The sequence below is a fragment of the Taeniopygia guttata genome, chromosome 29, assembly GCF_048771995.1.
Source record: "Taeniopygia guttata chromosome 29, bTaeGut7.mat, whole genome shotgun sequence".
Taxonomy (NCBI): domain Eukaryota; kingdom Metazoa; phylum Chordata; class Aves; order Passeriformes; family Estrildidae; genus Taeniopygia; species Taeniopygia guttata.
In genome coordinates, this window is record NC_133054.1 from 3,997,815 (window position 1) to 4,009,032 (window position 11,218).

At 61.7% G+C, this 11,218-nt stretch overlaps 3 protein-coding genes across 3 annotated transcripts; all 3 read right to left on the minus strand.

Moving 5' to 3' along the window:
* Window positions 1–285: 285 nt before the first annotated feature.
* On the minus strand, window positions 286–4,802 carry GPR182 (G protein-coupled receptor 182). Its single transcript, XM_030259489.4, has 2 exons — window positions 3,942–4,802; window positions 286–2,960 (listed from the first exon to the last, which is right to left on the minus strand). Exon 2 carries the CDS (start codon window positions 2,950–2,952, stop codon window positions 1,858–1,860), a length of 1,095 nt encoding a protein of 364 aa, XP_030115349.4. The 5' UTR covers window positions 2,953–2,960; window positions 3,942–4,802; the 3' UTR covers window positions 286–1,857.
* Window positions 4,803–5,864: 1,062 nt separating this feature from the next.
* Window positions 5,865–8,466, minus strand: LOC115491432 (retinol dehydrogenase 16-like). The gene is made up of 4 exons (XM_030259502.4): window positions 7,559–8,466; window positions 6,992–7,250; window positions 6,234–6,397; window positions 5,865–6,156 (listed from the first exon to the last, which is right to left on the minus strand). The coding sequence occupies exons 1-4, from the start codon at window positions 7,872–7,874 to the stop codon at window positions 5,936–5,938; spliced, it is 960 nt and encodes a 319-aa protein (XP_030115362.4). The 5' UTR covers window positions 7,875–8,466; the 3' UTR covers window positions 5,865–5,935.
* A 133-nt stretch (window positions 8,467–8,599) lies between these two features.
* LOC101233006 (retinol dehydrogenase 16) lies at window positions 8,600–10,803 on the minus strand. Its single transcript, XM_004176535.6, has 4 exons — window positions 10,310–10,803; window positions 9,741–9,999; window positions 9,153–9,316; window positions 8,600–8,988 (listed from the first exon to the last, which is right to left on the minus strand). Exons 1-4 carry the CDS (start codon window positions 10,623–10,625, stop codon window positions 8,771–8,773), a joined length of 957 nt encoding a protein of 318 aa, XP_004176583.5. The 5' UTR covers window positions 10,626–10,803; the 3' UTR covers window positions 8,600–8,770.
* Window positions 10,804–11,218: the final 415 nt, after the last annotated feature.

Sequence of the window (11,218 nt, forward strand, 5' to 3'; positions counted from 1 at the left end):
AAAATATCTCAGGTATCTGTATAAATATCTAATTTGAGAGGGGTCTCATCAATCCATAACAATACCTCAAAGGTAGGTGCCAGGAGGATGGTGCCAGACTTTTCAGTGGTGTGACAGGACAAGGAGCAGTGGCCATAAATGAAACCACAAGAAGTTCCGCCTGGACACGAGGAAGAACTTCCCAGGGAGGTGGAAACAAGGTGCCCAGATCACCACGTGAGTGACAATTTATTTGAGGCCACTCTGGCCCTAAGTTCTATGGACAAAAGTGCAGAGAAATTAAGGCAGTTAAAAATTAAGTTTATTAGGTGAAATACCAAATTCTACATGTTTAAGTATCTTGAATATATTTTTGCCCTGATGAGTGGCTGGTTGTGTGTTAATCATCCATTTCTTTCTTGGAAATGGGAGGGAATTAGCAAAGGGAAGCTCAGGGAGGATTTGGGATCAGGGAATGAAGGTGGTGGGGTCCTGTGGGTGCAGATCTCAGCCTGGGGGTCTCACAGCCCCTGGGGTTCTGCACTCACAGGTGTGAGGAGCAGGGAAGGGCCTGAGCTGCTGCCCTGAGCAGGGAATTCTGACCAGGGTTTTCTGTGCAAGAGGTGGATTTGGATTGTTCCCTCTGTCCTGGGATACAGAGGAACATCCCTGCAGAAGGAACCCTGAGGAATTTAGGGTTTTACCCCATCAGGGACCCCTGGAAGTGGCAGAACTTTCCCAGCCAGACCTGTGATAACCCCGTATCCGTCTCAACCCCCGGTCATGGGCTTCTCCTGGGACATCCTGCTCCCCCCACCCTGCACCAGCATCCTGTCCCCAGAACTGCTTATGCTTTGCTTTTTTTCAGGCGTGTTCCTCGAGCAGCTCAAGGCCTTTGGGAGATTTATGGTCGCTCTGTCACCTTCCCCCAGCGAGGGCTCGACCCGCAGCTCGTGACTGGGATCAGGATCCAGACAAGGATGAACTTTCTCCGGATGCTCCAGTTCCTTGCACAGCACAAGCCCAGTCCATGCTCCAGCTCTGAGGTTTTCTGCACATGCCCATGTTCCCACAGGGACTTTGGTGGAAGGGGAAGTGCTTTTGGAGCCTGATGGATTTGAGAAATCTACCCAGTGGCCATAAAAACCTGCCAGGGGATGCTCCAGAGGAGGCTGGAGTTAATGGGATGGGGGACCCACAGTCAGTCTGGAGCAGCCCTTTCCAGTAAAACCCAGTTTAGCCATCACTAATTTACAAGTGGGTTTGCAAAATTGCTCGGAAGGAGTGGCTGATCTCGAATCCAAGTTGTTTCCCCCCTCAGATCTGTGCCCTGCTCAGCCCCTTGGGCTGCTTCGCCTTCATCTCTCAAAAATCAGGCTCTGGGCATTGCTGGGCACTAGAGGGGGAGTTTTGTGTTCCAAAGGGATGTTTCCTTCTCTCCCACTCGGGATGGCTCCCACAGGCAGTGCCGTGCCCAGGGCTGGGGGTCAGGGGCAGTTTGAGGATGCAGAAACACCCGTGATGGGGCAGATGTGCACTCCAACCCCACAGCTTGGGGCAGGATGAGGCTCTGATTTGGGGTTGGGTTGTGTCAGACACCGAGTGGAGTAACAAGCTTTATTATTGCAAGGGTTTCTCTTGTCAAACAGGAAATACAATTTTCTCTTATCCTTTCTTTAGTTGGACACAGCAGCACCCCAGAGGCAAGATGTCCGTAGCTCCCAGCTCTCCTCAAACCAGGCGCCTCAACCTGCCACGGGAGGTGCCCAGCCAAGAAGGGCTGTGCCCAAGCAAGTTGTGTCCTCGGCAGCAGCAGGAAAACCGATCCCACTGTCCCCAGGGAGCCACCACGACGGAGGCTGGGAGAGTCTGACCCCCTTAGTTGGGAGGGCTGCTGTCCTTGGTGATGACTATGGAGTGCTGCGTGCTGGAGGAGGAGCTGCCGGCGCCCTTCTGGCCACCGTGCTCCTTGGGGATGTACTTGACGACGGCAGAGATGAGTTTGCTGCGGAAGTTCTTGCTGAGGAAGTTGTAGAGGATGGGGTTGAGGACGCAGTGGAGCAGCGTGAAGCAGTCGATGATGTCGTAGAAGAAGTAGAGCAAGTGGGCCAAGGTGCAGTGCAGGATGATGTGGCTGCCCTCGAGGGTGAGCAGCGTCAGCACGGCGTGGAAGGGCAGCCAGCTGAGCAGGAACACCCCAATGTAGGCGTAGATCAGCAGGCGGTGCTTGCGGCTCTCCGGCTTGGTGCGGCGGACGAAACGCGCCGTCAGCACGTTGAACACCGCGATGATGGGGAAGGGGATGAGGAAGCCGATGGCGGTGGTGGCCAAGCTGACCGCCAGCGCCCACTCGTCGTAGGTCTCGAAGGGGGCCATGAAGATGCAGATGGGCTCCCCGGTGTTGACCAGCTGCATGTGGGACACCTCCAGGACGGGGATGGCGGCGGCCAGGACCCAGCTGCAGGCGCAGACCACGCGGCGCGCGCGGTGCTGGTGCCGCTGCCAGAAGAGGGAGGAGCTGGTCAGGGTCACGTAACGATCCACGCTCAGGCAGGTGAGGAAGAAGATGCTGGCGTACATGTTGGCGAAGTAGAAGTAGTGGGTGAAGCGGCAGAGGAAGCTGCCCCAGAGCCAGGTGTAATCCAGCATCACCTCCAGCATCCAGATGGGCAGCGAGAGCAGCACCCCGAGGTCAGCGATGGCCATGTTGATGATGTACAGGTTGACCAAGCTCTTGTTGCCCCGTGTCTGCCAGTTGACCCAGATGACGAGGAGGTTCTCCACCAAGCCCACCACGAAGATGACCAGGTAGAGGATGAAGAGAATCACTCGCTTGATGTTCTCATCCAGGCTGAACTCACAGTAGGTGTAGGTGTGGTTCAGGAGGTAGAACAGCTCGGACAAGTTGTGGTAGTCCCCGTACTCGCTTGGGACAGTGCGTGTCTCCACGGGGACAGTGGTCACCTCGGCCATCCTGGTGGCTGCAGGGAAAGGGACAGCACTGAGCTGGGCAGCCTGAAACAGAGACCCGTTGTGTGGGGCTCCAAAAGATCCTTCTAGGGTCTTATAACCTAATTTTTACTCCCACAGTGACTCCCTACATCAACCTTCAAAAGATGCTGAGTCCACCTAGGCCATCTCCTCACACTCCAGGATAAATGCCAGCCACAAACAACAGTCACCACGTATTCCCTGTCCCAGAGCCTGGTCTGGGACACAGACAGGTGTCGGTGACTCTGCCCCAGAGACAGCTCCAGCGGGAAAGCCCCCGCTCCCACCCGAGCCCTGCTGGTGTCCCCCATGAGAACATCATCCCTGTGGCTCCCACCCACTCTGACACCCCCCAAAAGCAGGGGGAGGCCGGACCTGCCACCCCCAGGGCTCCTGAACCTCCCGTCCTCTCTGCACTGCAGGTCCCGAGGGGCTGCTGGGGCTGAGGAGAGACAGAGGGAAAATGGGACAGGTGGACAGGAGAGGGGACAGGGAGATGGGCGAGGGGACAGGCGGATGGTAAAGGGGACAGAGGGACAGGGGAAAGGACAGGCAGACGGGACCAGGGACAGACAAACGGGAGAAGGGACAGACAGACAGGACCAGGGACAGACAAACGGGAGAAGGGACAGACAGACAGGGCCAGGGACAGACAAACAGGACTAGGGACAGACAAACGGGAGAAGGGACAGACAGACAGGACCAGGGACAGACAAACGGGAGAAGGGACAGACAGACAGGAGAAAGGACAGGCAGACAGGACCAGGGACAGACAAACGGGAGAAGGGACAGACAAACGGGAGAAAGGACAGGCAGACAGGACCAGGGACAGACAAACGGGAGAAAGGACAGACAGACAGGACCAGGGACAGACAAACGGGAGAAGGGACGGACAGGTGGATGGTAAAGGGGACAGACGGACAGGAGAAGGGACACGAGGGAGGAGGGTCGGTGCCTCGGTGCTGGCTCACCGGCGGCTGAGCGAGGGCTGTGCTGGGGCTGTTCGGGAGCGGGGGGATCCTCTCGGCTCGGCAGCCCGAGCGCCTCTGGGCACGGAGCTCGGGTGGGCTTGGTGGCCGCTTGCGGGGCAGGAAATGACCGTCGTGGTGCAACATCCTGCGACAGCCCAGCGCGGGTGACATTTGACTGAATTTCCAGCGCCGGGACTCGGCTCCCATTTGATTTTGCCGCAGGGTGGGGACAGGCGCGGGGAGGCCACGGGCAGGTGTCGGTGTGGAAGCCGCAGGTGCCTGGGGGTCCCCGAGGCTTCCTGAGTGTCCCCTCCACTGTCACCCCACCGGGCTGAGAGGCTGGATCCTGCCTGGATCCTTCTGTGGGGAAATTACATCCCAGGTCCTGCCCCGGCACTGGGAATCCTGAGGGGTTGGGGTGGGTTTTAACAAAGGTGCCAAAAGCTGTCCCTGATGCCACCCCGATATCAGGGTGAGCTCAGGGCTCTTTTCGGGGAGAAAGGGCTGAAAGCTGAACTCTCTGCCCCGGCAGCGCTCCTGCAGGAGCCGATGGCAGATGGATGTCGCCAGAGAAGCACCTCTGGCCAGGCAGCAATTAATCACCGAGCCCTGATTGCCCCGCGGTCTGGCAGGGGAAGCCAGGGGGCTCAAGCCTTGCCCCGGCGCTGGGGAGGGGGCTGATAGGCAGAAAATTTTGCATCGGGCTGCAAGTCCTGCGAAACAATTGCAGGAAATCTCCTTTTTTTCAAGTGCAGCCAAGACTGCGGGATCAACAATTGGCTCGGAAGGAAGGCACGGGGAGCGGGGAAGCGCGGGGGCACTGATAAGTCGGGAATCACAACAACAAGCCAGCGCTGCTGACCCCTGCGCAGGTACCAAGCCCGGCAGGACCGCCTTCCAAACAGGAACTCCGCAGCTTCGTGCTGGCCTCGGGCACATTTTGGCTCAGTTTGGGTGGTGGGGGTGGTGAGGGGCCGCTCTGCCACCGAGGGGCTGGGGGGGTTTTGCCCCACGCGAGGGGGAAGCAATGTTCAGCTGGTTCTATTTAACAATTTCCACACCGAACTCTGGGGCTGAGCAGGATTTGGGAACCGTCAAGGATTGTGCAGGGGCTGCTGATCCTGGTGGGAATAGCGAGGGCTGGGAGCCGGTTGTATTTCCAAGCCAGCTGAGCCCGTTCTGCCCATCCCTCCCTCAATATTAGGGCGCCCCGAGGCTCTCAGCACCCCAAATGTGTGCCCAGGAGCCCCCAGCCTCCCTCAGGATCTGGAGAAGTGGGCTCCAGGCGGAGGCAGCCCGGGGATCTGCCGTTCTCCCGCTCCTTCCCTCCCCGAGCACAGGTGTGCCAGGGCAGGTACGGCCAAGGCTGCAGCTCCCGGGGGTTGGCACGGCACGGCCCGGCCCTGGGGACACGCGTGGCCCCGAACGCGACGTGCTGCCGGCCACGCTGTGCTTTCTAAGCCAAAGAAAACACTTCGGAAAAGCTTCCTCGGCTGGGGAAACAGCTCGGCGAGCTGAACGCAGCCTGTGCGAGGTCCCGGGTCATCCTCATCCCCCTCGCGTCTCGGGGGTCCCGGTCAGGCGTGGGGTCGGCCTTTGGCGGAGCTGGGGGGAGGGGGACTGCATTGGCACTGCTCTGGTCCCGCCGGCAATGCACCATCTCAGAGACCTGCCCCTCACCTACTGATCGCTAATCAGCTCTTAATTAGCTCCGTGAGTGACGCACGGATCACCGCCCACGAGCCCGGGGGATGGATAAACCCCGCGCAGCCTTTCCGTGCCAGCCGAGCCGGGGTGTCCCGGGTTAGGCGGCCGCTCAGGGCACAGGCGGCCACCGGGATCCTGCCACGGACCCCACGGTACCCCACGGTGGGACGGGCCACCAGCACCGGGGCCAAGCGGCCATCGAACACCTCCAACTCCCGCATCGCACCGCCTTTACTGAGCACGTTCTCGAGGGTGCGGGACACCCACGGGCCCTCCTCTGGCGGCCCTCAGGGGGTCCCGCTGGCCGGGACGGGCAGGAAGAAGCCGAGGATGGTGTCGGACAGCCAGGCCGGGCAGTAGCTGAGGGGCAGGAAGATGAGCCGGGCGTCCCAGCCCGCGGCGTAGCGGCTGCGGGGACAGCGGGAGAGCAGCGCGTGTGTCACGGCATCGGTGACGAGCGACAGGCGGGAGCTGCTCAGGCGGTGCAGCAGCGCGGTGCTCTTGGCATCTGGGTGGGCACAAGGGGGTCAGCCCCATGGAGGTGGGGTCAGCAGGGCTGGTGGTGCGGTGTGGGGATGGACTCACATTTCTCCAGGTAGCGGCGGCCGTAGGCTGCCTGGGTTTCTGCCGGGAGCCGCTCCCAGAGGCGAACGAGGCCCTTCACCAGCGGGGCGGGGTCGGTCATTCCCGTCTGGAAGCCTCCAGGTTCGATGATGGAGACCTGGACCCCGAAGGGACGCAGCTCCCGTCTGCCCGAGGCGGGGGCGTCAGCGGGAGCTGCTGTCCCGAGGAGGGCAGAGAGGCGGGAGGAGCGAGGAGCTGCTTGTGTCACCCCCCAGGCCTTCCATCATGGGCACAGGGGTACCTTGTCCTTGCTCCATGGACCCTCTTGGATCCTGAGACATCCCCGGACCTCCGTGCCCCGGGGCCCCTCTGGATCCCGGGATCCCCCTGAACCTCAGTGCCTCGGGATCACCCCGGAGCATTCCCGGATCCCGGGACCCCCCCCGAATCTCAGCGCCCTGGGACTCCCCCGGCCTCCAGAATTCCGGATTATGGGACACCCCGGGACGCCGGGACCTCCTGGACTGGTCCAAGCCCCCACCCCAGGATCCCACTAGAACTTTGCTCCAGAGCTCCTTGAAATCCTTCCCATGGCTGCACACCCACGGCTCCAGCCCTGCCCACGCTCCCAGCCCGCTTCTGCTCAGCGTTTCACAAGTTCTCTGGGGAAAATGTAACCGGGAGGAAATAAATCAACAAAACCCTGCAAGAGGAGAGTGGGGCAACACCGGGGCTGGAGGACGAGCGCAGGAGAGCTCCGGGGGCTGCCACAGCCGTACCTGAGGCTGTCAGAGAAGGCTTCCACGCCGTACTTGGAGATGCAGTAGCCTCCACCGAAACAGGACACGCGGCCCATCACGCTGGCCACGTTGACCACGCGGCCCCGCGCCCGCCGCACCAGCGGCAGGAGGCTCAGGGTCACCTCCACCAGCCCCACCAGGTTGACATCCAGCACCTTGACAAAGTCCTCCTTGCTCAGCCACTCGTTCGGGGCGCTGGGGATGGCGATCCCTGCGTTGTTCACCAGCCCCCAGAGCCCTGCAGAGGGGATGGGATGAGCTGAGGCTGTTCCAAGACCCCGCACCAGTCTCGCCTGTGCTGGCACAAGCGGGCAAGGTGGCAGGAGAGCTGTTGGGGTAATCAGCTCTTAATTAGCTGATTTTCGGGAGGAAAGGGCTGAAAGCTGAACTCTCTGCCGGGCAGCACTCCTGCAGGAGCCGATGGCAGATGGATGTCACCAGAGAAGCACCTCTGGCCAGGCAGCAATTAATCCCAGAGCTGTGATTGCCCCGCGGTCTGGCAGGGGAAACCAGGGGGGGACAACGGGGGCGTCAAGCCCGTTTTACCTTGATCACCCACACGCTCCCGGACCCAGGCGGTGACATCGGCGATGCTCTTGCTGGAGGTGACATCCAGCAGGACGGTGTGCAGCCGGTTGGAGGTGGCCGCCCGCAGCTGCGCGGCCCCGGTGTGGGTCAGGCAGGCGGCGAGCACCCGCAGCCCCCGCGCGTCCAGCTGCCGCGCCAACCGGTTCCCGAAGCCGCTGTCGCAGCCCGTGATCAGCACGTGCTTCTCCGAGAGCCGCGGCACCGTCTGCCGCTCCCGGTGCCACCGGCGCAGCAGGAACAGCGCCAGCAGCGCGGCCACCACGTACGGCCACATCCTCGCCGGTGGCACCGAGGTGACAGCCCGCGCCAGCCGCGCTCCGGTACCGCATTTATAGAGCCGGGATTGCGGCAGCAGCCGGGGGAATTTTGTCACCCTGATTTTTGTAATTCCAGTGCTGATGGAGCAGGACAGTCCCTCCCAAGCAGCTCTGCAAGAAGACGAGGAAGCAGAGGACAAGGACGCTGTAAGAGGCTGCTCGGTTCTTTGCCTAGAGGGAAATCTGCTCAGGTCCCGGGGTGAATTTTGTCCCCCTGATTTGTAGTTTTTGTAACTCCCGGATTTGCCTGGCACCACTCCCTGTGCCTGGGCTCTGCTGTGCCCTTAGCAGGTGGATCCCAATGTCCCACGGAGCTGGATTTGGTGGAACCCTCCAGACACCGTCAGCAGCACCAAGGCCGCATATTTCCCTCTCTCCCAGCCTCGGTGGGCAGCAGCGTCCCCAAACGCGGTGATGGAGCAGGACAGTCCCTCCCAAGCAGCTCTGCAGGAGGAGGAGGACGCTGTAAGAGGCTGCTCAGTTCTTTGCCTCGAGGGAAATCTGCTCAGGTTGGAAGAGGTCTGAGTTTTACTCGCGTGTGTCAGTCCTGGGGTGCCAGTTTGGGCAAGTCCCCTGGCAACTTCTCCGGGCTGGATCCTGAACGCAGCAGGTGCTCAGGGGAGGAACCAGAGCCTCCAGGCACAGCCTCCTGCCACAGCCTGAGAGTGACACCACGCTCAGCCAGGAGGGGACAGGGGGTCTTTATTCAGGACAAACCCATCCGTGAGCAGGGGACAGAGGGTCAGACACGCAGCTACAAATTCAGGGACCTCGGTGTGGCCTTGGCTGGAGCCACTTTTGGATCCCACCAGGTGTTATCGATCTCACTCTGGCTGCCAGCTGTAACCCCACCTTAGGTGTTCCCAGCAGATTTGGGGTAGAAAAAGGTGAATAGGGCGTCGCTGAGGGCTGAGGGCAGGTAGCTGAGGGGGATGTAGAGCAGCTTGGCGTCCCAGCCAGCGGAGTAGCGGCTGCGGGGGTGGAGGCTGGTCAGCGCGTGCTCCATGCAGTTGGTGACCAGTGACAGGTTGGAGCTGTAGCTTTTCTGCAGCAGCTTGAGCAATGCCACATCTGCAGAGGTAGAAAATGCCACCGAGAGCCTGGAGCCAAGCAGAGCCAAGTGGCTCCATGGGGTGTTGAGGCAATGGGACCCCCATGGGACTCTCACGGCCCTGGGGATGGGCCTTGTGTCAGGAGACAAAGAGGATCGCTCAGCCTTTGGGGGACGTACTTACACTCCCTTAAGTAGTTCTCTCCATAACTTGCTTTGATTTCCTCAGGAAGCTTCCCCCAGCTGGCATGAAAATTCTTCTCCAGGTTCTCAACGTTGGTGATCATTGTTCTGAAGAAGCCCGGCTCGATCACACAGACCTTCACCCCGAAGCTGCGCATCTCCAGCCTGGAAGGGATGGAGTCCCGTGGGACACGGGAGCAGCACCCGAGCGTGTCCGTGCCCACATCTCCCATGGGATGCAGCCTCACGCCAGAGGCGTGGAGCAGAGCCTGAGCACGCCAGTGGGCACTGTGCCAGCCTGGCACACGGCTGAGATGGTGTGCCAGCAAACATTTGCCACATCTGGATGGGTCGGGAACAAAGCAAAGCACGGGGCAGCAGGGTGATGTCCTGCAGGATTTTGGACAGGGGCAGCGTCCAGAGGGGAGGCTCCATGGCAGGACAGGAGCTGCTCACACTTCAGCAGCACATCCGAGTTCAACCTGTGCTCAGTGACGGTTGTGTGAGGACGGGAGCTGATCGCTGTGCCAGACAAAGTCCAGGAAAACAAACTGGGAAATCATGCTGAAGCCCGTTTGTCTAGACTTACCTGAGGCTGTCAGAGAAGGCTTCCACGCCGTACTTGGAGATGCAGTAGCCTCCACCGAAGAAGGACACGCGGCCCATCACGCTGGCCACGTTGACCACGCGGCCCCGCGCCCGCCGCACCAGCGGCAGGAGGCTCAGGGTCACCTCCACCAGCCCCACCAGGTTGACATCCAGCACCTTGACAAAGTCCTCCTTGCTCAGCCACTCGTTCGGGGCGCTGGGGATGGCGATCCCTGCGTTGTTCACCAGCCCCCAGAGCCCTGCAGAGGGGATGGGATGAGCTGAGGCTGTTCCAAGACCCCGCACCAGTCTCGCCTGTGCTGGCACAAGCGGGCAAGGTGGCAGGAGCGCTGTTGGGGTAATCAGCTCTTAATTAGCTGATTTTCGGGAGGAAAGGGCTGAAAGCCGAACTCTCTGCCCCGAGCAGCACTCCTGCAGGAGCCGATGGCAGATGGATGTCACCAGAGGAGCACCTCTGGCCAGGCAGCAATTAATCCCAGAGCCGTGATTGCCCCGCGGTCTGGCAGGGGAAGCCAGGGGGGGACAACGGGGGCGTCAAGCCCGTTTTACCTTGATCACCCACACGCTCCCGGACCCAGGCGGTGACATCGGCGATGCTCTTGCTGGAGGTGACATCCAGCAGGACGGTGTGCAGCCGGTTGGAGGTGGCCGCCCGCAGCTGCGCGGCCCCGGTGTGGGTCAGGCAGGCGGCGAGCACCCGCAGCCCCCGCGCGTCCAGCTGCCGTGCCAACCGGTTCCCGAAGCCGCTGTCGCAGCCCGTGATCAGCACGTGCTTCTCCGAGAGCCGCGGCACCGTCTGCCGCTCCCGGTGCCACCGGCGCAGCAGGAACAGCGCCAGCAGCGCGGCCACCGCGTACAGCCACATCCTCGCCGGTGGCACCGGTACCGGGATGGGGGGTAGGAAGCGACCGGGAGTGGTTTGTCCCGACCTTGGCTCTCTGCTCTGGCCGCTGTTAATAATTAATTAGCGGACCCCGGGGCAACGATTACGGAGATTCCGGTGGCCCTCCGGGCACTACCGGGCTGCGGGATCAGCTCCGCCCCGTCCTCTTACGGGGCTCGTCCCGCTGCTGCCGCCTGGAGCCCGCCGGGCAGCGGGCGGTGCCCGGGATGTGTCCCGAGGCTCCGGTCCCGCCGCTTCTCCGGGGAACAGTTAACGGGAGCAGGGCAGCGCCCCGGGGTTCCCGCACCGCTGCGCTGCCCTCCCGGGAAGCCCCCGGACCCCGCGACCACCCCGGAGCCCGGGACATCCCCGCGCCGCCCCGCCCCGGGAGCTCTCCGCATCACGGGAATTCCCCGGGACCCTTCAGATCCTGGGACCATCCCGAAAGCCGAGACTCCCTCTGGACCTCAGCACCTCAGGGTCTACCGGGGTCTGCCGGGACAATCCCGGTCACCCCTTCCTGAGACCCCCTTGGACCCCGGGACACCCCCGGACCCCCACGCCCCCGGACCTCT